Source organism: Ictalurus furcatus, chromosome 16, assembly GCF_023375685.1.
Source record: "Ictalurus furcatus strain D&B chromosome 16, Billie_1.0, whole genome shotgun sequence".
Classification (NCBI taxonomy): domain Eukaryota; kingdom Metazoa; phylum Chordata; class Actinopteri; order Siluriformes; family Ictaluridae; genus Ictalurus; species Ictalurus furcatus.
In genome coordinates, this window is record NC_071270.1 from 16,820,287 (window position 1) to 16,843,097 (window position 22,811).

General features: G+C 37.4%; 1 protein-coding gene across 1 annotated transcript; it reads right to left on the reverse strand.

Annotated features, from left to right (window-relative positions):
* Nucleotides 1-984: 984 nt before the first annotated feature.
* Nucleotides 985-18,022, reverse strand: vaspa (vasodilator stimulated phosphoprotein a). The gene is made up of 13 exons (XM_053646251.1): nucleotides 17,730-18,022; nucleotides 13,896-14,067; nucleotides 10,938-11,103; nucleotides 10,717-10,771; nucleotides 5,970-6,312; nucleotides 4,960-5,099; nucleotides 3,937-3,982; nucleotides 3,769-3,802; nucleotides 3,644-3,680; nucleotides 3,382-3,444; nucleotides 2,439-2,508; nucleotides 2,282-2,339; nucleotides 985-2,084 (listed from the first exon to the last, which is right to left on the reverse strand). The coding sequence occupies exons 1-13, from the start codon at nucleotides 17,732-17,734 to the stop codon at nucleotides 2,047-2,049; spliced, it is 1,227 nt and encodes a 408-aa protein (XP_053502226.1). The 5' UTR covers nucleotides 17,735-18,022; the 3' UTR covers nucleotides 985-2,046.
* Between the last annotated feature and the right edge of the window lie 4,789 nt (nucleotides 18,023-22,811).

The following is a 22,811-nucleotide window of genomic DNA, read 5'->3' on the forward strand; positions in this document are numbered from 1 at the left end:
GAGAACAGCATATTTTGAAGGTTGAACGAGCTAAGATTAAAATCTTAAAATAATATTATTTTAAGATTTTAATCTTAGCTCGTTCAACCTTCAAAACAAGCTTAGGTGTGCTGCAAATATACTACTTTCATAAACCCATCCTCAGCACTTAATACTAATCAGAAGACAAGTGTATATCAAGCTTTATAAAATGTCGGCTTATAAGCCATTTGTGTAACTGTGAAAGAACAGGAACTTGACATAGATGCAAACTGAGATGCTTCATCAAACTTACATATCTGGCGCAAGTAATGATGAAACACTGTTTATTAGAACAAGTCAAGGCTGAATTGCGCAAACCTCAAGGTGGTTGATCTTGAGGTTTACAGGCTACTATGGCTTGTCATTGTTTGGAGAACACAAACACACTCCATCTATCTTCTATACCGCTTAATCCTTTTCAGGGTCATGAAAAGGATCATGGGGAAACCTGGAGGTTTCCAGGTTGGACACAAGGAGGTTCCATTGGGCACAAGGTGGGGGACACCCAATCCATCACAGGGCACAATCACACACCCTTTCATACACTACAGACACTTTGGACTCACCAAATCAGTTTACCATGCATGTCCTTGGATTGGGGAGGAAACCCCCGCAACACAGGGAGAACATGCAAACTCCACACACACACAGGGCCACGGTGGGAATCGAACCCCCAACCCTGGAGGCGTGAGGCGAATGTGCTAACCACTAAGCCACCGTGTGCCCACACTATATATATTTTTTATTTATGTGTCTAATTTACTACAATGGAAGGTACAGTAGCTCAACAAGTATTAGTACTGAATATGTGGCAGTGTGGAACACATAATTTGTGCCTTAACCAAATGTCCATAGCAAAGACTGACCTACAGTTAGGAACTGTAGGTTTATCTAATGCATAATAAACTGGCAACTGAGTGTCTATGTTACTATCATGCAGAACAAATACAGAAAAGTCAAAACTGGTATAAATCGTGGTTGTATTTCATAACCCCTTAAATAACAAATGGTATTTTTAATCAAATTAATCATATGAAATCTCAAGTTGTTGAACAGTACCACTGAACAATAATATCTGAAAATACAACCAACTTTTCAAACACTAGTCTTTTTTTTTACCACAACAAAAACACATAGGCACATAAATACACAAAAAGCAAACACAGCAGTAGCATAAGCAACAGGTCATTTTGTAATTTAAAAAAATATATAATTAATTGTGTAAATGTACACATATATTAACATCTGCTAATTCCTGAGGCAAGAAAAAAAAATCAGCAAGATGATATTCACCCAGTTTATCACCACACACACAGCTGACTTTCCACCAGCAAAATTACTTCATTATAAACATATCTAACACTTCATTGGCCTTCTTATTATTTTCAGTTAATACAACAACAACTGAATAAAATACCACAATAACAATGTAATAACCAAAAATGCTAAGTAACCTTTTTCTTGTCATTTCAGTTATATGGATGTACAGAACACTTCACTGAAAGGCCTAAGATAAGATCGCTTTATAGGATGTATGAGATAAGGATAATGTGCCTCTCTGATGATAAGCATGTTTTAAGATACACAGGAAAACCTTAAGATATTAGAACAAGAGATAGGCGGAAAAAAATAAAATAAAAATAGGCGAATGTATTATTGGAGAATTTTGCAGACAGGTGACACATTAAATGAAAACACAATCTCTGTTATGGTGTATGAAGCATTTTGCTGGCTTGGTTTGAGTCCTCTTGAAGAATGGTGTTCATCCCTCAAGTACAGTTCCAAAGACTTCTGGCAGCTTGTGGCGACCCATCACCTTACTGAGACACACTATCACACTACGTTGTTTTCTCTTTTAATTTTTTTTTCACCCATTTGTAAATTGAGACATCAATATAATGCAGTTGGATAGCTAAAAGTAAGATAAATGCCTTTTTGAAAGAATTTGCAATAAAGGTTGTATGTGCAACACTGTTCGGACTTTTTATTGCATCGCAAAGCAGAAGCTGTTTCATCACTGTGACGCTAGGGGGCGCCTCCCTTCTGCAACTCTTCTATAAACGCTGTAGGTAAGAGAGGCAATAGACAAAGCAAGCTTTCAGTATTCAGAGAAGTCAAAGCAAGTTAAAATAAATGTATGTATATGCCACATTTTACGTAACATAAACGTCTAAAGATTTATGAGATCTTAAAAGACAATAATTAAGATAAAGTCATATACTTTACAAAATAAATTCTTAGTTAAAGTTAAAGAACAGACCTCCAATAATTTCATCCTTAACTTTCTGCAGTTCCTTGCGCACCTCCTCCAGGATTTCCTGTAACAACAAAAAATCAGTTTCGGCACATAGATAATAAGTTATCATGGTGCCTCAGCTGTAATTAATCCAAACATTAGCAATGGTATATTATCTGACCTGTTTGAATTTCTCCATATCAAAGCTCTCTCTGGCAGCCGTGTCACTCACGTTACTGCCTGGCCTTTGCCTGGTGAAAGAAGTAAAAGGGTGCAAGATGAATCAGTCAGTTCAGATACTATGTGGAATTTACTGTATTTCACAGCCATAGCAAAAGGTGACTCTTATAATCAGTAATCAGTACAGAATCTGTGGTAGCTCCAAAGGTATATCTATAAGTTTTTGTTTTCAACCTACCACAGTTCTAGCATACAAAGAATAAGTCTGACACATTCCCCTGTGCTGAGAAAAGCGTAAAAAGCTGTTTACGTCCCCAGATTAAACTTTTCTTATGAGTTTAGCGTATATAGGTTTCCATTCTTTTCTCAATACAAATGTAGGATAGAATGATTGTCCAGTTGGCCATACTCTATAGATGTGCTTGATAAATTGAACTGAGTTGTATTATTCCTTTAACGTACACTGCCTGAATGATTTGGCTGCAGAGACTAAACAAAAGTCTAAAGATTGCCTCTGTTTTTGTGCAAAGTAATTAATATATGAGATTCTAGACATGACCAAGGTGTGCACAGACAATAACATAAAACAGTGAGCGGCTTGAATGACTCATTTGCTTTGTCTACTGGCCATTAGATTGAACTTTGCTATCAATTGCGACCAGAATTCAAAACAGAAACATGGTTGTGTTGAATGTTTTTAAGATAGAGACAGAACTGGTCCGTACGGAAGCTCAGAAATGAAATGAAACGATAATGATTATTTAGCTTGATGAAGCAAAAGCAAAACTATTTTTACACACGTGTACGCACCCATACGCTTGCACACACACATACACACACACACCCACACAGAGTGAGAGAGAGCGAGAGAGAGAGCAAGAGTGAGTGAGAGAGATAGAGAGTGTGTGTGAGAGAGAGAGAGAGCAAATACAGGAGTACAGTACCTGTTTATTGGAGCTGATGCTGGAGCAGGGCTCTTATCAAGACCCTTGGGGCCAGAATTAGAGCTAAATGAAATAAACAGCACTATTTAATTAAATTTACATGTAAAATTTCATTTTAACTGTAACGATCTGTGTTCTTTGTGTTCCTACATTCTCTGCTCTTGTATCTACATTCTCTTAATGTAAGTATTTTTGTTTTTTTACTCAATACCCTGCCCTAAGTTGAGAAACAGGGTGAAAAAGGTGTATATGCAAACTTTACCGTGGGAGGGTACCAGACTTCTCCCAAGGCTTGCAAACTGGGGGGAAAACGAGAGATTTCAAACATTATTGTAAAGGCACATTGGCTGGTAGAAGAAGGATTTTAAGTCTGCTTACTACTCTGACCTTCTGTCTTGTTCTCAGAGGGGGCTGAATTGTCCTGTAAGCAAGAGCAAAAAAAAAAAGTTGATTTCCCTACAGCACTGTATACAGTATAACTGACATGATCTATATTCACATGGACTCTATACTGAAACCATTCTGGGTTATTTATACAAAAAATATTCAAATTACATTGTTATCTTCTTTTTTCGCCACTGGGGTATCTGTTACCTTGCGCCTGTAAAGGAAGGATACAAAAAGAACTCAGCATGAGAAACTTTTTTTCATATTACAAAAGATATAGCACTTTTTTCTTAGGTGGGCACAACTGTAGTTTGCTTTTATAATGCCAATGTCTTGCTGATTTGAGACGTACGGCAGTTTTGTCCGGTTCGCATCCAATTGCTATTTATGGTGATGAGAAATGAAAAAAGATGCACTGATGTGGGGGTGTGACATTTGCTTTTTCATTATAAATTCAATGCAATATACACTCAATTTGTTGCCATCATAGAGAAAAGGGATTCACTGATATAAATATGAATAAACACCCATTAAAAAGTACACAAGAAGAGACAAAACATCTTGGTTGCATCTTATCAACGAGGCAGTTATTTTTACCTTGTGGCCACCCGACTTTCCACCATATGCTGCATGTCCTGTGGTGATAGTTTCGTTGTCTCATTCGTATATGTGCCTCGTTTATACCTTTGAATCTCTGTATAACATGGCTTGTGCATCTTTGACCCCTATAATCTGTTATTTTTTTTACTCTTGTGGATTTTGGACCAGGCTTTTTAACATAAAAACACTTGCATGTGTATTCCAGGCTCTGTGTTTGTGAGACTCCCAATAACATATAGATGTAAAGTCTAAAACTTACAGACAAGTCAGAAAACAAATCTGATATAACCAGTGTCATCCAGCTGGTTATTAATACCACTAAAATACTTACTGGCATCTATAAGTGAAATCTAATTGTATATAATATATTTTTTTTAAATCACTCTGCTGAGAGTCAAATGAGAATCTAATGAGAGGACCTGATCTGACTGTGTATTGATTTTGTATCACAGTAACATGCACAAGCATACCTCTTGATGATCTTCCTAGCCAAGCCCTTTTTTAGGATTATGCTTGCAAGATTGTCTTGAAAATAGAGGCTTTTATCTTCTAAATATGGAAATATTATCAATGAGTTTGCAATATACTAACCTTCTTGCGAGAAGTGCACTCATCTCGCCCATCAACCCTCCGCCACCTCCTCCTCCACCTCCCCCACCGCCGCCGCCTCCTCCTCCTCCAGAGCTCTGGCTGCTCTCTTTTGGTGCTGGAGCAGCAGATCCACTCTCATCCTACATGCCCAGGGAAGAGCCGTCCATTAGCTCCATTTACAACATATTGAAATCCATTACTCATGCGTTAATATATTTTTACTCCTCTCCATACCATTATTACTACACATTCGTCTCACTTATATTAGCCGCATTGCAACAAGCTAAATAAGCTATGATATTCTTTAGCCCTGGTCCTTCTTCTCAGCTCAGTACACAGTATATACAATGCCCTCCACTAGTATTGGCACTCTTGGTAAATATGAGCAAAGAAAGCTGTGAATTCTTTTTTTTTTACTTTTTAACCTTTTGATATTTTATCCAAAAAAAATCACTAAAATACTCTGCTCTCATGGATATTGAACAATTGCAAACAAAACACAGGCTTATCCCAAAAATATATCTTTGTTAAATATATGTGTGCCATAATAATTGGCACCCCTATGAATTCATATGTGAAAAATGTATTTGAAGTATATTCCCATTGATATTTAAAAGTTTTTTAGTACACCTGGGTGACTAGGAACAGGAAATTATTCAACCATGACTTCCTGTTTCACATGGCTATAAATATGAGGTAATACATAGGCCAAATTCCCTTAGTCATTCATAACAACGGGTAAGACCAAGGAATGTAGCTGTGATGTGCAGCAAAAGGTTGTTGAGCTTCACAAAATGGCTAAAATATAAAAATATAGCAAAAGCATAGAAAATGCCCATTTCCACCATCAGTGGAGGGCACTGTATGCTTACCGGACACTTGAATAGAAACACCTGAATCACCTTATTTCAGAAAACACTAGATTGTACACATAATGGTGTGGAAAAACAAGGGGAAAAAAATCAAATGCCTTGTCAATAAGAGAGGTCTGAGGATATCTATATATTTACCTTGGACACTTTGCGGAGTTTGGCCCCAGCAAGAGCTGATGCTAGTCCTCCAGCTCCACCAAAACCTCCACCTCCTCCTCCTCCACCTGAAGGTGGTGGTGGGGGGGCAGGTGGCGCCCCATCAGCGGGTGGTGGAGGGGGAGCCGGTGGAGGCCCAGGAGGTGGTGGAGGACCAGGTGGAGGCGGAACTCCAGCGGGAGGAGCAGCTGCAGCTGGAGCTGGTGGAGGAGCGGGAGGTGCAGCGGGAGGTGCAGCTGGTGGAGCGGCTGCCTGCCTCTGCCTCTCTAGCCGCTCCTGTTCCTGTCTCTCTCTCTCCTGTCTTTCTCTCTCCTGCTGCTCCTGTCTGTTAAGAAAATGGAAAGGCTGCATTGAGGCATGACTAAGCAAGAACAATTCAAATGTTCATAATACTTATGTATTTGAAAGCAAAAGATCCCATGTTCTACTTTTAGTCAAATAACCTAATAAATCTATCAAAACACGCATTCCCTAAATTATGGCTAGATTACCCTTGTATTGTTTGACATAGGAAAAGGGGGTTAAGAAATGCATGTTATTTGTGGAATGTTTTATTTTTCAGATTGTAATACTTTTTGTAATAATTATAAAAAAAACAAAAGTTTCCTAAAACTGATATTATATATTTGTAGTTACTAACAATTTTCAGGGTACATACACATTTTTAGCAATAAATTTCCATGACTTTTCCATGACTTTTGAGGCAAATTTTCATGACCATACATTCCCTGAAATGTCTATGTATACCAGATAAAATAATAATAATCCATGATAAAATTTACCACAGTGTATTTTAACAACAACTAAAACATAACCAAAATAACTACAGTAAGGTCCTTGTATATTGAAAAGTGTCTACACCGCTATCCTATAAAAGCAGTCCATATAATACAAAGCTCTAGTATGGCCACTTGGAGTATAGTTTTTATAGTGCAGATTTAAAGCTCATGATCACTATCTTCTGCCATTTTATGGAATAGAGATGTAATAGAGTGGAAAAGAATGGAAAAAATATCTTCTTTTATGTTATGAAAAGTAACAGTATTTGGGTTTGGAATTAAATAAAGGTAAGTAAATGATAACAGAATTTTCATTTTTAACTATCCCTTTAACTTTTTGAGTACAGACCTGACAAGGACATACAGACTAGTATGAAAATGCAGTGGTTGCAGACTCTTGGGGGTTTATTGTCCAAAAAAATTTAATTAAAGGAATAAAGCAAAATAGTTAAAGAACTAGATTTGCAAATAATCTATTATTTTTAATAAATGGCTCTGTCCTAACCACAACTTAAAAACACACTTGAGTCAAATCCACAAGTTTCATCATGTTCTGAGGATGATAACTGTTCCACTTTGAGTTTTATGAATCATTTTCTTAGATAAGTGAATTTACTGAAAGTCTACCAGGAAATCCATGTAACCACGTTCACTCACACGTTCACGTTCATTCACAATATGCACACATTAATTCTTCTGCCTAATATACTGAAAACGGCTCCGTTAATGTTTCTTATCTCGTCACATTGACAATAACGCGCTACACTACATGAATCATGTAAATGTTTGCATCCCTTACTGTCGTATGTTTAACTTATCTATTATAAAACAGTTGTCAAATACAAACTTTAGCTACTTAGCTTACATTTTACCTTGCAGTCTTTCACCGTTAAAACTGAAGCGTCGTGTGGCTTCTGTGAACAGTAAAGCACCGCCTTCTTTGATTTGATTGGTCATCTCACACATTTTGACATTGATGAGCACTGCTAGACCGCCAAGGCAGACTACACTAAAAATTTCACTTTTTTTTTTTTGACTTTTTGTCATCCTAACAACATACATCACAGTGCATAATAGAGTGCAGCAGAGCAGCAAATACCAAATACCGAGGGGGACAATATGGCCATATCTGATAATTTGTGGGACATCCATCCATCTTCTATACCACTTTCTATACCAATCCTATTGGGTTAAGGGGAACCTGGAGCCTATCCCAGGGAGCATCAGGCACAAGGCAGGATACTACACCCTGGATGGGGCACCAATCCATCACAGGGTACAATAACATACACATTCACGCACATTCATACACTACAGACACTTCGGGCATGCCAATCAGCCTACCATGCATGCCTTTGGACTAGGGGAGGAACCCGGAGAACATGCAAACTCCACACAAAGGGCTACGGTGGGAATCGAACCCCCAACCCTGGAGGTGTGAGGAAAACGTGCTAACTACTCAGCCACCATGCGCCCTATTTGTGGGACTTGTCCCCTTCAATGTCTCTGGTGGTTACCGCCCTGATTCAGACGTTACTCCAGATGTTGCTCCACACAGAGAACTTAACATTGTGTGGCGTGACTGATCACCCAAACATTAAGTATTGTTTAACCAATATTAACAATTAAACATATATTCTATTATACAGGTATTTGTGAAGCAAATTTCCATGACTTTTCCAAAACTCTCTGGGTTTATTTTTTTCCCCAAACCTTTTTTTTTTTTTTTTTTTTGCTATTTTAAAATTCCATGACTTTTCCAGATTTTTCATGACCGTACGAACCCTGAATTTTTAACAAACATTTTTCAGAAATGTCTATTTAGCATAACATGCACCAAGTACATTCCAAAAAGTTGTGACCATATATAGTAAATATTAAGTCTTTTGGGATTTGGCCTAACTGTGTGTTGGAGGAGCTTAATTGGATCTCAGGTAGTTTACGAAGTGTAAAATCCATCTGAATATGAACGACAATGAACATTAGAGGGTTTTTTTTAACCTTATATGGCGTATGTGATATAAATGCTTATATATATATATATATACAGTGAGGGAAAAAAGTATTTGATCCCCTGCTGATTTTGTACGTTTGCCCACTGACAAAGAAATGATCAGTCTATAATTTTAATGGTAGTTGTATTTGAACAGTGAGAGACAGAATAACAACAAAAAAATCCAGAAAAACGCATGTCAAAAATTTTATAAATTAATTTGCATTTTAATGAGGGAAAAAAGTATTTGACCCCCTCTCAATCAGAAAGATTTCTGGCTCCCAGGTGTCTTTTATACAGGTAACGAGCTGAGATTAGGAGCACACTCTTAAAGGGAGTGCTCCTAATATCAGTTTGTTACCTGTATAAAAGACACCTGTCCACAGAAGCAATCAATCAGTCATATTCCAAACTCTCCACCATGGCCAAGACCAAAGAGCTCTCCAAGGATGTCAGGGACAAGATTGTAGACCTACACAAGTCTGGAATGGGCTACAAGACCATTGCCAAGCAGCTTGGTGAGAAGGGGACAACAGTTGGTGCGATTATTCGCAAATGGAAGAAGCACAAAAGAACTGTCAATCTCCCTCGGCCTGGGGCTCCATGCAAGATCTCACCTCGTGGAGTTACATTGATCATGAGAACAGTGAGGAATCAGCCCAGAACTACACGGGAGGATCTTGTCAATGATCTCAAGGCAGCTGGGACCATAGTCACCAAGAAAACAATTGGTAACACACTACGCCGTGAAGGACTGAAATCCTGCAGCGCGCGCAAGGTCCGCTGCTCAAGAAAACACATATACATCCCTGTCTGAAGTTTGCCAATGAACATCTGAATGATTCTGAGGACAACTGGGTGAAAGCGTTGAGGTCAGATGAGACCAAAATGGAGCTCTTTGGCATCAACTCAACTCGCCGTGTTTGGAGGAGGAGGAATGCTGCCTATGACCCCTGGAACACCATCCCCACCGTCAAACATGGAGGTGGAAACATTATGCTTTGGGGTTTTTTTTCTGCTAAGGGGACAGGACAACTTCACCGCATCAAAAGGACGATGGACGGGGCCATGTACCGTCAAATCTTGGGTGAAAACCTCCTTCCCTCAGACAGGGCATTGAAAATGGGTCGTGGATGGATATTCCAGCATGACAATGACCCAAAACACACGGCCAAGGCAACAAAGGAGTGGCTCAAGAAGAAGCACATTAAGGTCCTGGAGTGACCTAGCCAGTCTCCAGACCTTAATCCCATAGAAAATCTGTGGAGAGAGCTGAAGGTTCGAGTTGCCAAACGTCAGCCTCGAAACCTTAATGATTTGGAGAAGATCTGCAAAGAGGAGTGGGACAAAATCCCTCCTGAGATGTGTGCAAACCTGGTGGACAACGACAAGAAACGTCTGACCTCTGTGATTGCCAACAAGGGTTTTTAAACCAAGTACTAAGTCATGTTTTGCAGAGGGGTCAAATACTTATTTCCCTCATTAAAATGCAAATCAATTTATAACATTTTTGATGTGCGTTTTTCTGGATTTTTTTGTTGTTATTCTGTCTCTCACTGTTCAAATAAATCTACCATTAAAGTTATAGACTGATCATTTCTTTGTCAGTGGGTAAACATACAAAATCAGCAGGGGATCAAATACTTTTTTCCCTCACTGTATATATATATATATATATATATATATATATATATATATATATGTAAGAATCCACAGAGTAACAGTTTACTTAATTTGGAAACGAGCTACAATGAGATAATGCCATGCAGATATTAAATGCAGTATGTGTTTCCAGCCAACTAGGTACATAAACCACTGATGTGTGTCTATACTGTGCAAGTGTGTATTGGTGAAACAGGAACACTGTTTTCCGTAATGAGCTGTGCTGAGTCACTGTATGTTGTGTTGGCTGAGTTGAGTCGAGGTCATTGTGTGCACTGCATTGGTGAGTGAGTACCTCTGCTGCTCTTCAACACTCGGTCCATTCGGTGGAGGCCGGGAGGGAGTTGCACCTATAAAACAAACATAATATAATAAATTCCCTCAACACACCAGTGTAATGCTAGCCGTTGAAAAGTACAGTTCCTAACCGACAGACCTTCTCAATAGCCACATAATAGCTTTAGAGTAAACATAAATTCTGAGTAGGAGTAATAGTGTGTCTGGAATTTCTCTCACCGTTGACCACATCTAGTGCATGCAGCATGGTGTTAGCAAACTGCATAGCTTCATCCTTACTACCGAAATTCAGGCCCCACACCTGCCGTGCATCTCGCCACTGGTGGAAATTTGGAGTGGCCTGATTGTACTTTATACCTCTCATAAGTGGGCAGTTAATGACAACCTGAAAAAGGAAATGTAGCAAACAAATATTACTATACTTGTAACTGTTTATTGCATATTAATAGGTTTGTTCACATACAGTATGTGGGCAAGTCTCACACGTACGGCTTTAACTGGGTTTAGGAGTGACTAAAAAAATTAATCAACCTTTGGTCTGAATTTTCTTGATCTTTAATACAAATCATATCTGTACGCATGAAAGACCCGACTGGATCTGCAGTTTTATTACAAACTGTCAGTTGTGAAGAACCCTTTTGGAAGAACCTATTTAGAGTTAGCTCCATTATTCAAGGATGGCGTATGTCTGATGTTCTGTGCTTATTTTTTGAAAGGTCAAATTAGAAACCAAATATTTACCATACTTGTATTTATTTATTACATATAGTGAGTGTGGAGAATAGGACTCCTAGCTATTAAGGTACCCCAGGTCATGTCTGCACTGTTTTAACTGGGTGCAGAATCTTTAGAAATGACTAAAAATCAAAAAGCAGGCACATGACTTCCCAGGGGCAAGTTCTGAATGAGTTCTTCCAGACAAATAAACTGATGCTTTGGGGTTTTTTTTTTTACATGCGATAAAAATGCAGATGCATTTGGCCCTTACATGCAGCACCGATATGATTTGCTTATGGTTTCTAGTTCTAAATGGGACTCGAAAAATGACTGATAAAATCTGGGTTTGGTGACAGTGTGATTCGCAGTACTTTCACAAAGACAGGAAGTAAAATGTAGACAGCATTTAACAACTGTGAGACTGACAAAAACAAAAAAACCACCAACTGAGGACAAAACGGCACCCTACTCTGCTATTTCACACGTACTCGCTTCCCTGTGTTGTTCCTCCACAGCACAGACTGAAGAACCTCTGGTAAAAAAGTAGGCTTGTAAAATTACTCTCTTAGTACTCTGTGTAAAGCTGTTCATACATGCCTAGTAAACTACCATGACTGACCACTGAAAAGAGGACGTGAAACTTTGACTAGTTTCTCAGAAGCACTACAGTAATGCAATGTCAGAATCTTACAGAGGGCAGATAATACAAAGAAGAAAATGATCTTCATTTTTATATTAAATGTTTATTTTACACAGTATTAGTCTTATACTGTATGTACACCAGGTCCCTTCATTTTTTTGTGTCGCTCTTACCCCATTTTCAACTGTATTATTTTAACTTAATAAGACATATACTACAGGTCAAAAATTTAGACACACTTATTCTCTACTTTTTTATTTTTTCCCCCATATTTTAGAATAATAATAACGTCATCAACACTCTGAAGTAACACAAATGGAACTATGGGAATTATGTTGTGATAAAAAATCCAAAATAAATCAAAATAATTTAGTATTTTATGATCTTCAAAGTAGACACCCTTTTTGCCTAGAATTTTCATAAATTTATTCTTGGCATTTTCTCAACAGATTTCTTGAGGAATCTCCCTGAGATGCTTTTTAAACAGTATTAAAGAGTTCACACCTACGCCGTACACTTATTGGCTGCTTTTCGGAATATTTCGTTCTGAGTCATCCTTTTAAAAAAATATTTTTTTGTAAATAAAATATTAGTTTTCTAATGAAATAAATTAATATGTTGGCACAATTATGTTTTTGTATACAACACCGATTTCAAACATTTAATCATGCACCTTCAGATCAAAAGATTTTTAAAGATCATGAGAAACATTTCAGTCACGTGTCTCCAAACTTTTGACACACACACACACAATTTATTTTGTGCAAACTTATAACTTGACAGATTTATTTATTTATTTATTTATTTTTATTTGTATAAATCAGTACAAAAAACATTTTAGATTCACAAACATTAGTTTTCTAGCACAAAATGAGATGTTACAGAAAAATGTTTGTGTGTCATTAAAGAAAGCAGCGTATTATGTAACAGACACTTTTCAGACAAAAAACCACAATGAAGGCTGCTGGGTTTTGCTGCAAAAATAAGAAGCGAGTGAGACAGTCAAATTCTCCAGAAGAACCGTGGCTGGTTCTGCAAGACGTTCAATAGAACTTACAGCTCATTTCCTTATAAAACTGCGCTAATTGTACCGGAGACTGTTATTTTTATTTTTTCGTCACACCAAATATTGACTTTGTTTCATTTAATACTGTTTACTGCTCTTTACGCTAGTTTTTAAAATGTAGAAACATTTAATTTCATTATTTTGATGGCATCTTTGCTCTACAGCATTTCTTTTCATACGCCTAAAACTTTTGTACAGTACTGCACACTGATATTATATATACATATATATAAACACACATGTGTGTGTATGTGTGCCCTTTAGGTGCAGACACTGTGTCAGAAATATATCACGACACTTAAAGATGTTTTAATTTGCTCATAAAAAATTACTGTCACATTTAACTAAAAATTATAGGTTAAAATTTGTAACCTTATTTATTGTCTGTAAAATTGGTGAACAGTGAATGTTAATATCCAATAATCTACTTATGACTATGCAGTGAATCAGTGTATTGTACTGGCGACATCTACAAGTGTAACGTGACATAATTTATATTATATTGTCATATTACTGTTTATTGTCGACATGATATCGTTATCGTTAAATCTACTATGAGATCCAACCTTAATACACATTAGTGTATTTATGTCTCAGAACCCCAGCAAGAGCAGCAGCTGTTTTGGGCATTCAAATAAACTCTATAATCAAGGTCCATTACCATCCACATCTTTTCCACTTCACCCAGCACACAATGCTTCATGACATTTATTAACTGGACCTGGAGTTTTGATTTGCATGTATTGCTGTGTACCTGCTGGTCAGCCTGCAGTTTTCGGCCCACCACTCTGAAGGTGTTGGAACTGGGGTTTTGGTAGATGTGTACTCTGCTCACAGCCTGACCTCCAGTACCAGCAGGGACCCAGCGCTTCCCCGCGTCATCGTACAGCATGACAGTAGCTCGCGCCTGGCACAAGCTCACCTCACTAAGCACACAGGAGACAGGGTGGAGAAATTATGAACCATCAGTTCTCTCATTTCAAACATGCAGACAGATATCTGTTTATCATTAAAAAAAAAAGGAAGGAATAAAATGTTCATTAACACCTGCTGATCGATTCTGGCCTGAGTGTGCACAATGACTCACAGACTACCATCATTAGAATTGTTCTCTTACAGGCACATTAAAAACGTGTAGAAAAACACATAGGAGGAAGTGGGAACATGTTTCTCTCTTCCCCTGCAATTGTCTCAACGATAGTATTGCACCTACTGACTTCCGCCGACATGACAGCCGGACTAAGGACTAAACTGAAGTATTGAGTAAGCATACACATAGTCAATAAGTGCAGCTTTCTACAAAGCACTAGCTAGAGAACTCTAAAAATACTCAGATTGGCCAACTAGACACAGCAGAGCTAAAAGAGGATCTGAGATGGTAATTAATAGGAAGTGTTTCAGATAGAGAGGTGAGAGTAGTGCATGACAATGAGATATCGAGGACATGAGCAAGGAAAAAAATTCAGAAACAACGAAGCCTTCCTTTAGTGTTCTACAGTGCAAAAGACTTCCGTTTCTGCCTGCATGTGAACTACATTAAAATGCTTTTTTCTTGGTTTGGTGTATGATAGTTTAGTCTCTCCAGCACTAAATGTAGAGTAGGAAATTGCGGTTCAATGCAGACACTGACTACAGAATGATTTATAAACACACACGCACACACACACACACACACAAACACACACACACAAACACACACACACACACTTTGGCGTTACTCTACTTTTTTACACACAATGATTTATATGCACACACGCGCACACACACACACACACACACACACACACAAACACACACACACACACACACACACACACTTTGGCATTACTCTACTTTGAGTACCTTCCACTGACATGACCTTACTAACAGAAAGTCATAACCCGCCCCTCCTCCCCCCAAAGTAATAAAAAACAACCTTTCTATCACACACACGTCTAGACTGGTGTATAGATCGGTTCTTACTGTTCGTAATTGTACAGTGGGTGGTTGTGGCTCTGGTGGTAGAGCAGGTTGTCCACTAATCGTAGGGTTGGCGGTTCGATTCCTGGCCCACATGACTCTACAAGCCGAGGTGTCCTTGGGCAAGACACTGAACTCCAAGTTGCTCCCAATGGCAAGCTAGCGCCTTGCATGGCAGTTCTGCTACCATTGGTGTGTGCGTGCATGCGTGTGTGAATGAGAACCAGTGTAAAGCGCTTAGAACCGCTAAGGTTAAAAAAGCACTGTAAGTGCAGACCATTTACAGTTTGTAGGTTATCAATCTTTATATAGATTGCTAAATTGTTACAAGTGTAACAGTTACAATATGAATCAAATATGTAACATTACAAACACTATATAACATAATCGATAATGGTTATAGTCAGTTCTTACTTTCATGCAGTGACTACAAGACACATTTAGAAGCACTGGAAACAGTGTGTGTCTTGTGTAAAATGATCTGTAATTTCTCATCATCTGTGGTCTGAGAAAAATGAGTTTAATTTGCTTTCTGGTGTACTTACAGAGAGCTTCCAATGTGCTTATATTATTGTTAAAAGTCTTATTCTCACAGACACCGGATATGTGATCTCTAATGGTGTTGAGATATTTGTAAGTTCTTGCTGTCTATTTTGGTGAAAGGTGCTAGGGAGGTCGATTCTTCACCAGTTTATAGAACGGACTGGCTTTGAGGCTGAGCTCTTGCGCTTGTGCATTTTTATTTTTAAAGATCTGTTTACACACACACACACACACACACACACACACACACACACTCTCCCTCACAGTGAAATATAATGACATTTGATAGAAATAATTACAATGGAAATATACTCCATGTAGTGATGTACTTAAATTAGTTCAATATAGTTGCACTGTTGCATAGTCTCTTATTTATAGACTGAACATTCACGCATTTAAAATACATTAACAAAAAGAGATCAATTTCTAAGTCAATTTCTAAGAGAGCTGCACTTATGCAGCAGTATATAAGCCATAAATATGATCTGTAATGCATCTGTAACGTTATTTGATGTCAGATGCTATTTACATGCATGTCAGTCCTGGGTCTGATTATAAGAAATGTATATTTCTTTATATTTTCAGTAATCCTTGTCATAATAGCTTAAAAAGGTATGAACAGCCACCTTTCAGAATAGAGAAGGCACAGTTTTTGCTTTAACAGTTTCCAAATTTACATGCATACAAATGAAATGAGAGTTACTTATTAGCTTTAGGGGAATAACAATTTAGATTCAGTGTTGAAATATATGTCCACACATTTCAGATTGCATGTGTATCCATGCATGACTGGATTATGATGTTTGATGTTATATAAGAAACCACCATGAAAAAACACAAATGTTACGTGAGAAAGACATGGACACCTGAGTTCGGTTTTTTAACCACAGTGGATTTGTATTCACTTCCTCAAAACTGGAGGAAATGCTTAAGTTTAATGTAATCGAGCTCCCATGGTGTGTTTCAGTTTGACACTAACCACGAGTTACTTTTGTAAATACGCATGCTCAAACTGATAAAAAAACTATCCAGCGTGATGAAATCAGGCAAATGAGCCACTGAGATGGTGTGGAACAAGTTGCCAGGTTAGAAAATCTGCTGAATTGAGTCATTTGATCTGGTTGTGGAAAAAAATTTCATTCAGTCCAATTACAGTGTACAAGCTTTGCTTGAATGTATGAAGCGCATGCATAAAAATCTGTTCTCTGTACATGTACTGCTGCTGCCTGTTCCTGACACAATACTACTACCGTTGCTTTCTTTCTCATCCTCTCATTAAGGTCCTGCCTTAAATCATTCTGATTCTCCAATTCCGCTTGGAGCTTTCTGCACTTGTGATTCACCTTCTGCTGCTCTGGATGGGTCTACATGGATATAACATCACACATCTTCAAGTCTTAATCTTTTTTTAGTGGATCATCGTACCTGGATACTGTATATTTGTACCTAAGAACTGCTGCTGTAATCATAATAATTGTCCTGTGCTCATCCCAGGACTCATTCACAAACTGCTCATACTGAACATCCTTTCAACACAATTAGTACTGTTAGACTTTACAGTATACGGCTGTCTAAGAGGTCTAAGACGAGTGATATTTTTAACCCAGTAACAAGGATTACAAGTAACCCAGAAGAGGATGGGTTTCCTTTTGAGTCTTGAGTTCTCCTCAAGGTTTCTTCCTCATGTTAACTCTGTGTTGGGTTTTGTTTCCCCTTGCCACTGGTACTTCTGGCTTTCTCATTAGGTATTTAAAGCTTCATTTCTGTAAAGCAGTTTTGTAGCAATGTCTATTCAAATAAAACTGAACTGAATTGCCTCTGAAAGCCAGTCCCACTTTCTAACTGATAGACTTGCACAACTTACAGTGTGAACAACACACAAAGTAAATGTTCATTACAGCTTTCCCCCTTCGAAGTTGTGTGTGGTGGTGTATAAACAATAAACAATATAGTTTGTTCTTTTACCTAGGAAGGCAGATGAGGCTGAGTACACTGAGTACAGCACGCGCTCACATAAAATAAATATAAACATGAAAGTAAATTTATGTCCAAATGCATTTTAAAGACACTGTTTTGTTGGACTTACCTCATTTTTACGAGATGATCTTGTCACACACACACACACATAAAAAAAAACAAGCTACATTTATATAAAAGGGATCTGAGCTGAAGTGTTCAGAGGCATCCGCTTCTCAGCCTGTTGTTCAGAAAAAGCCACAATTTCCTGGTTTGAATGACGAATCTGATCTTTACGCTTCATCCGGATTGACACCAAATAACGTTTCATCCTTTATACACGTGGGGCTGTCAGCAATTTCTTAACACGGGGCTGACTTTATAGGAGAAGCCCCTGAACTCCAAATATAAATGTCTATAGTGGAAAAAGAAACCATAAGACCTGGTAAAGACACGTGCAAAATGTATTACATTTGATATCTAATATTCCACTGTTTAGATGAAAACAGAAGTGTAACTCCAGTCCTCTTTTGCTCTCTTGTGGCTGTTTGTCGTATTGCAACATAAATATATCCTTACCGTTTGGGTGTACCATGAAAGGTAGCCTACATGTTTGTACATTTAGTGTGTATCGTCCAAATTAGAGAAATAGTATAAATAAATAAATAATGCTAGGTCTACAATTGGACCTTAAGGACCACTGGTGTACTTTTAAAACTCTTCTCTGAAAGCAAATGGGTCATTCAAGTCATCTCAAGTGGACCAATAATTGCAAAGGTGCAGGTTTGGCCATTTTTAATTTTCCAAACTTTTTTTTTTTTTTTTTAATTTTAGATATTACTTCTATGTATTCGCACTGCAAAACCACCAGTTTGTTATTTTTTTAAAACTTGGTTTTAAAAACTTGGTTTAACTACTTGGTCATGGGAATTTTGGTAAAAATGTTTAAAAAATTGCACTTCCTTGCCCCCATAAAAAAGAAAGAAGTCTCAAACCTGAAATGTTCAGCATGCACACTATACTTTCCTAGGTACCCATTAAAAAAAAAAAAATTAAGACTAAGATTCAAACCCTACCGATTGACTCTAAAAGTGGAACTGTGAGCAATCTTCAGCATTACATTTGGACTTAAGTTCTAAGTCTAAATAACATGAATGTGCAAAATGGTTATATATGTAGATGTACCTTGTAACATGCTCTGGAAATCAGTTCTTGTTCCAAGGAGATAGGACCATCCTGAGACGAGATATTGAGGTTTCTGTAAACAGCTGTATAACCTAAATTTGTTGTGTGCCATGATGCCATGACAGCAAGTAAAATAAAACAGTTTTTAAAAATGGATTTTGCAATGCCAATACATAGAGGTAATCGCTCAAAAATTAGTAAAATTAAAAACCTTTTCAGTTCATGATACCACAGTGACAAGAAAAAGTACAGTTTGGTACCTTTTATTCTGATACTGCAATAAGGTTAAAGTTGGGAAAACACTTTTTCTAATCTTTAGTGATGTTCTCCTCACATTCTGGTAGCTGTAAAAAAAAAAAAATAAAAAAAAAAAATCTGCTCAAAAGATTTATTTTTTCGTGGTGCTCCAGGGAAACAAACAAATGTAGACCAACAACATCCAACCAGCCAGTGCAAGGAGGTGACTCGATTTGCCTGTTGCTTAAGCCTGGGCATGTGCTTGGGGCCATGCCTTTGAAGTGAAGACTAAAGGTTCAACTCTTGAGTTTCAAAACAGCTACTATTTACCAAAATTACTGTCTAAACATTCAAAGGAAATCAACTTGCTCTGATATGTTTGGTGTCCAAATTTAACTGCTTTTGTTTTGCATTAGAGCTATGAGTCTAAATATTCTTCTCTCTTCATATTGCTAACTTGACTCAGTCATGCAGGTTTCTCATTTGCAACATCAAGAGGATCCAAAAATGTATCTTCATGGAGGCCACTCAGGTGTTTGTTCAGTCTATTGCAACTTGCTCCTGTTGGGTCTTCCCTTGCATGCCATCCAACCCGTGCAACTGATCCGGAATGCAGCTGCAAGATTTGTTTTCAGTCTCCCCAAGTTCCCCACGTTCCCTCAAGATACAAGGAAGACATATATCAAGAATCTTCTCTGTCACCCCGGTGGAACTTCCCCTGCCTGTCCAAACAGCTGAGTCACTGACTCTTTTCAGACAAAGACTGAAAACCTAAATCTTCACCAAGCATTTAAATGAGCACTAATGTAATTACACAGTCTTTTGTGTGTTTGTCTGTTTTTCTTGTGTGCTACAGAACGTCTTTCTAACATGGGTTTAGTTTGATGGTATTCTTAGACCTTTAGACATATTTGTACTACTATGAGAATATGTTTTTGATGGAGACTACAAATCGCTTCAGTAACTAACTCTGGCAATCTGCTAAAATCTGTAAATGTAAATATAATCATGAGAAACTGCATTTCAATATCATCACATTAGCCTCAAACACTAGTTGTCATAAGCAATAAAATATGTGTAAATTGTCATTTTCATGACCCATTCCTGTGTATTATGTATAAACCATGAACAAAACACATGTATGGGACCTTATATGAGACGTGTGGCATCATTTGCACGATTCCACATACATCCCTACTTCTGCACATGGACTAACCTTAAATAGATTGCACAGTACTACCGCCATTCAACTTTGCACCTTGTTCACTGGATTGTACTGTCTCCATTACTGTAATCCATGTCTCATTTAAACGCATCATGCCAATTAGCACTGTGGGTTTTTTCATGCCTTAAATTCCATTTGCAGTGTTGATAGCAGGCCATCACTTGCCCTTTCTTGCCACTTTGTCTCTTTGCACTTGCTGTTTGGCACTTCTGGTTAGATGCTAACTGCATTTCGTTGGCTTTGTACTTGTACTCTGCTCAATAAAGTTTAATCTAATATAATCTATTTTCATAAATGAAACTACACACACTACATATTAAGTCCCTTTTAAAATCTAATCCCGCACCATCTAAACCAGCTTGCGATTTCTCCTGGTTATTTCTTTGTGTTATCACCTCACTATGGAACTATGGAAATTGATCTGTGTCTTCAAACAGGAAGAAGTTTGGGGAAAAGAGTAACACCCAACTGTCCTCATGTGAGGATCTTACAAGGGGATATACATAAAGGATAGTGGGGTTACATGAAGATATGTTATTTTACCACAATGCTTATGTTATTGAATATATAAAAGCAGTGGATAATTATATTCTAATAGGCTACTGAAGAATAAAACTGTATCCTGTTCATCACTGTCTGTTCATTTTGAGTATCTTAACTATATTTGTTCTATATGTGTAATCTTCTTTTCTTTTCACAAAAAAGGTTGCTAAACTGAGGTCTAAAGGTGCAGGGATATTTTACATTCATGTTAGAGAACAACACCTTGCAAGGTACACTTTCTTTCTGACACTAAACTTTCTGAACGGTAGAGGCTCTTGGATCCATTGGACAAAAAAATGTGTTTACATGTCAATGTGCAATTTGTCATGTAGCCTGATTGTTAGTTGTCATTTACAGTAACGATAGTACTGTACTATCAAAACTTTTAACAAAACTTTTTCAATCTCCAAAATGTAAAACTAAACTCTAAACAAAAACTGTGTTTCAGTGCATCTGAAGCTTTTTTCTCCCTGACATTCTGAAAATAACAGTCCAAGTCAGTTTGCAACAGTCCTGTATTATTCAGTCAACACTGTTTTTTGTTCTGACAGACAGCTCTTTTCACTCTGCCTGGTGTTTAATCGTGAACAAAAGGATGCCTGGTTCTTTTCTTCTTGTGCGGGTGTGGTTCACATTAGAAATAGGAACATTTAAAAGTCAAACATGGCACCCTCCCTCACTGGTCACTGTTCAAATAACTATGCAAAACTGCAATGTTCACTACTGAGTGTTTATGTTTGCTCTGCAAAGTATACTTGGTAGAACAATAGAAGCATCTCCTATGCTTTTTTAATCAAAGAGCTTATATTTTGCATTCTTTACCTCCAACAACTGATCATATAGTTAGAATCACTACTTTACTTCCACACACAAAAGAAGAAATAGTGAACCTTCCTGTGTGTTTGTCTGAGGGCAGCGTGCAGAAAGTCAGGAGGGGATTTGCATACAGTTAGAGAACGTCTCTAGATGCCTGTGAGTGTACTGTACCATATACAGTGGCCTTTCAGACTGAGGCCAACAGCTCACTGTTCACAGGCCCAGAGAAAATGAGAATTCATTTAGGGAAAGGAAAGTAACTGAACTGAAACAATGGAAATATAAATATAGCTTTTAAAGTGAATTTATGCCAAATGGAATATTCAACATTTAATTGTTCTCTGCTTTTAATTCATGAGACTAATTTTCATACTGTTACACAGAATACATATGATATTTAATATATATTTATATAAGCAACATATCTTTTTTTACATACACTTCTTTTATTTATTTCTCTTCTACTTTTAAGTATTAGGTATGCACTGATCCAATACTGTTTCGTTATCTGGGCTGCTGCTGTCCTGAAACACTGGATCTGTACAAGATTGGAATATTTTCAAAAACATATTTTCCTGTCTAACATGTGAACATGTGTGAGTTTGACTTAGGCATTGTAGGATGAACATAGTACACAATTTTTCCTAAATCTGTGATGTTTCAGATAACCTTGAAACACAAACTTGCTGAGTGTTGGTTCAGTTTATTAAAAGACATCAACGTCAGATCATTATAGGGTATCTGACTACACTAAAGAGTTCTAATAATGCTATCATGTCAAAAATGGAAGAAGGAAGAAAAGTAAATTATATTCATTCTACTGATATTTGGTAGAACAAATATAAAAACCACAATTATTTTAAAAACCTTAACAATGCATTAAGGAGGAAATTTGAACCAGACTTAAAGTACGTAGGAACTAATCAGTTTTTAATAATGATGGTATGACATTTCCTCTCATTTTGTGTAAATGCAAGCAATTAGCATGTTTTCTTTTTGTGTAATTGTAGCTATGCTTAAAAATCAGCATTAGTCCATGGAAAATGCCTGGCTGGTTTATTTAAGATAACTCAAGATCCTCATATAATTCATTATTAATAAATAACCCATGAATCAAGACAACAGTAGGCCCCAGTTGGTAAAGCCAATGGTGCTCATGGAAGAAAAATATGCAAATAGTAAGAGTTTTACTTTTAATATACAATG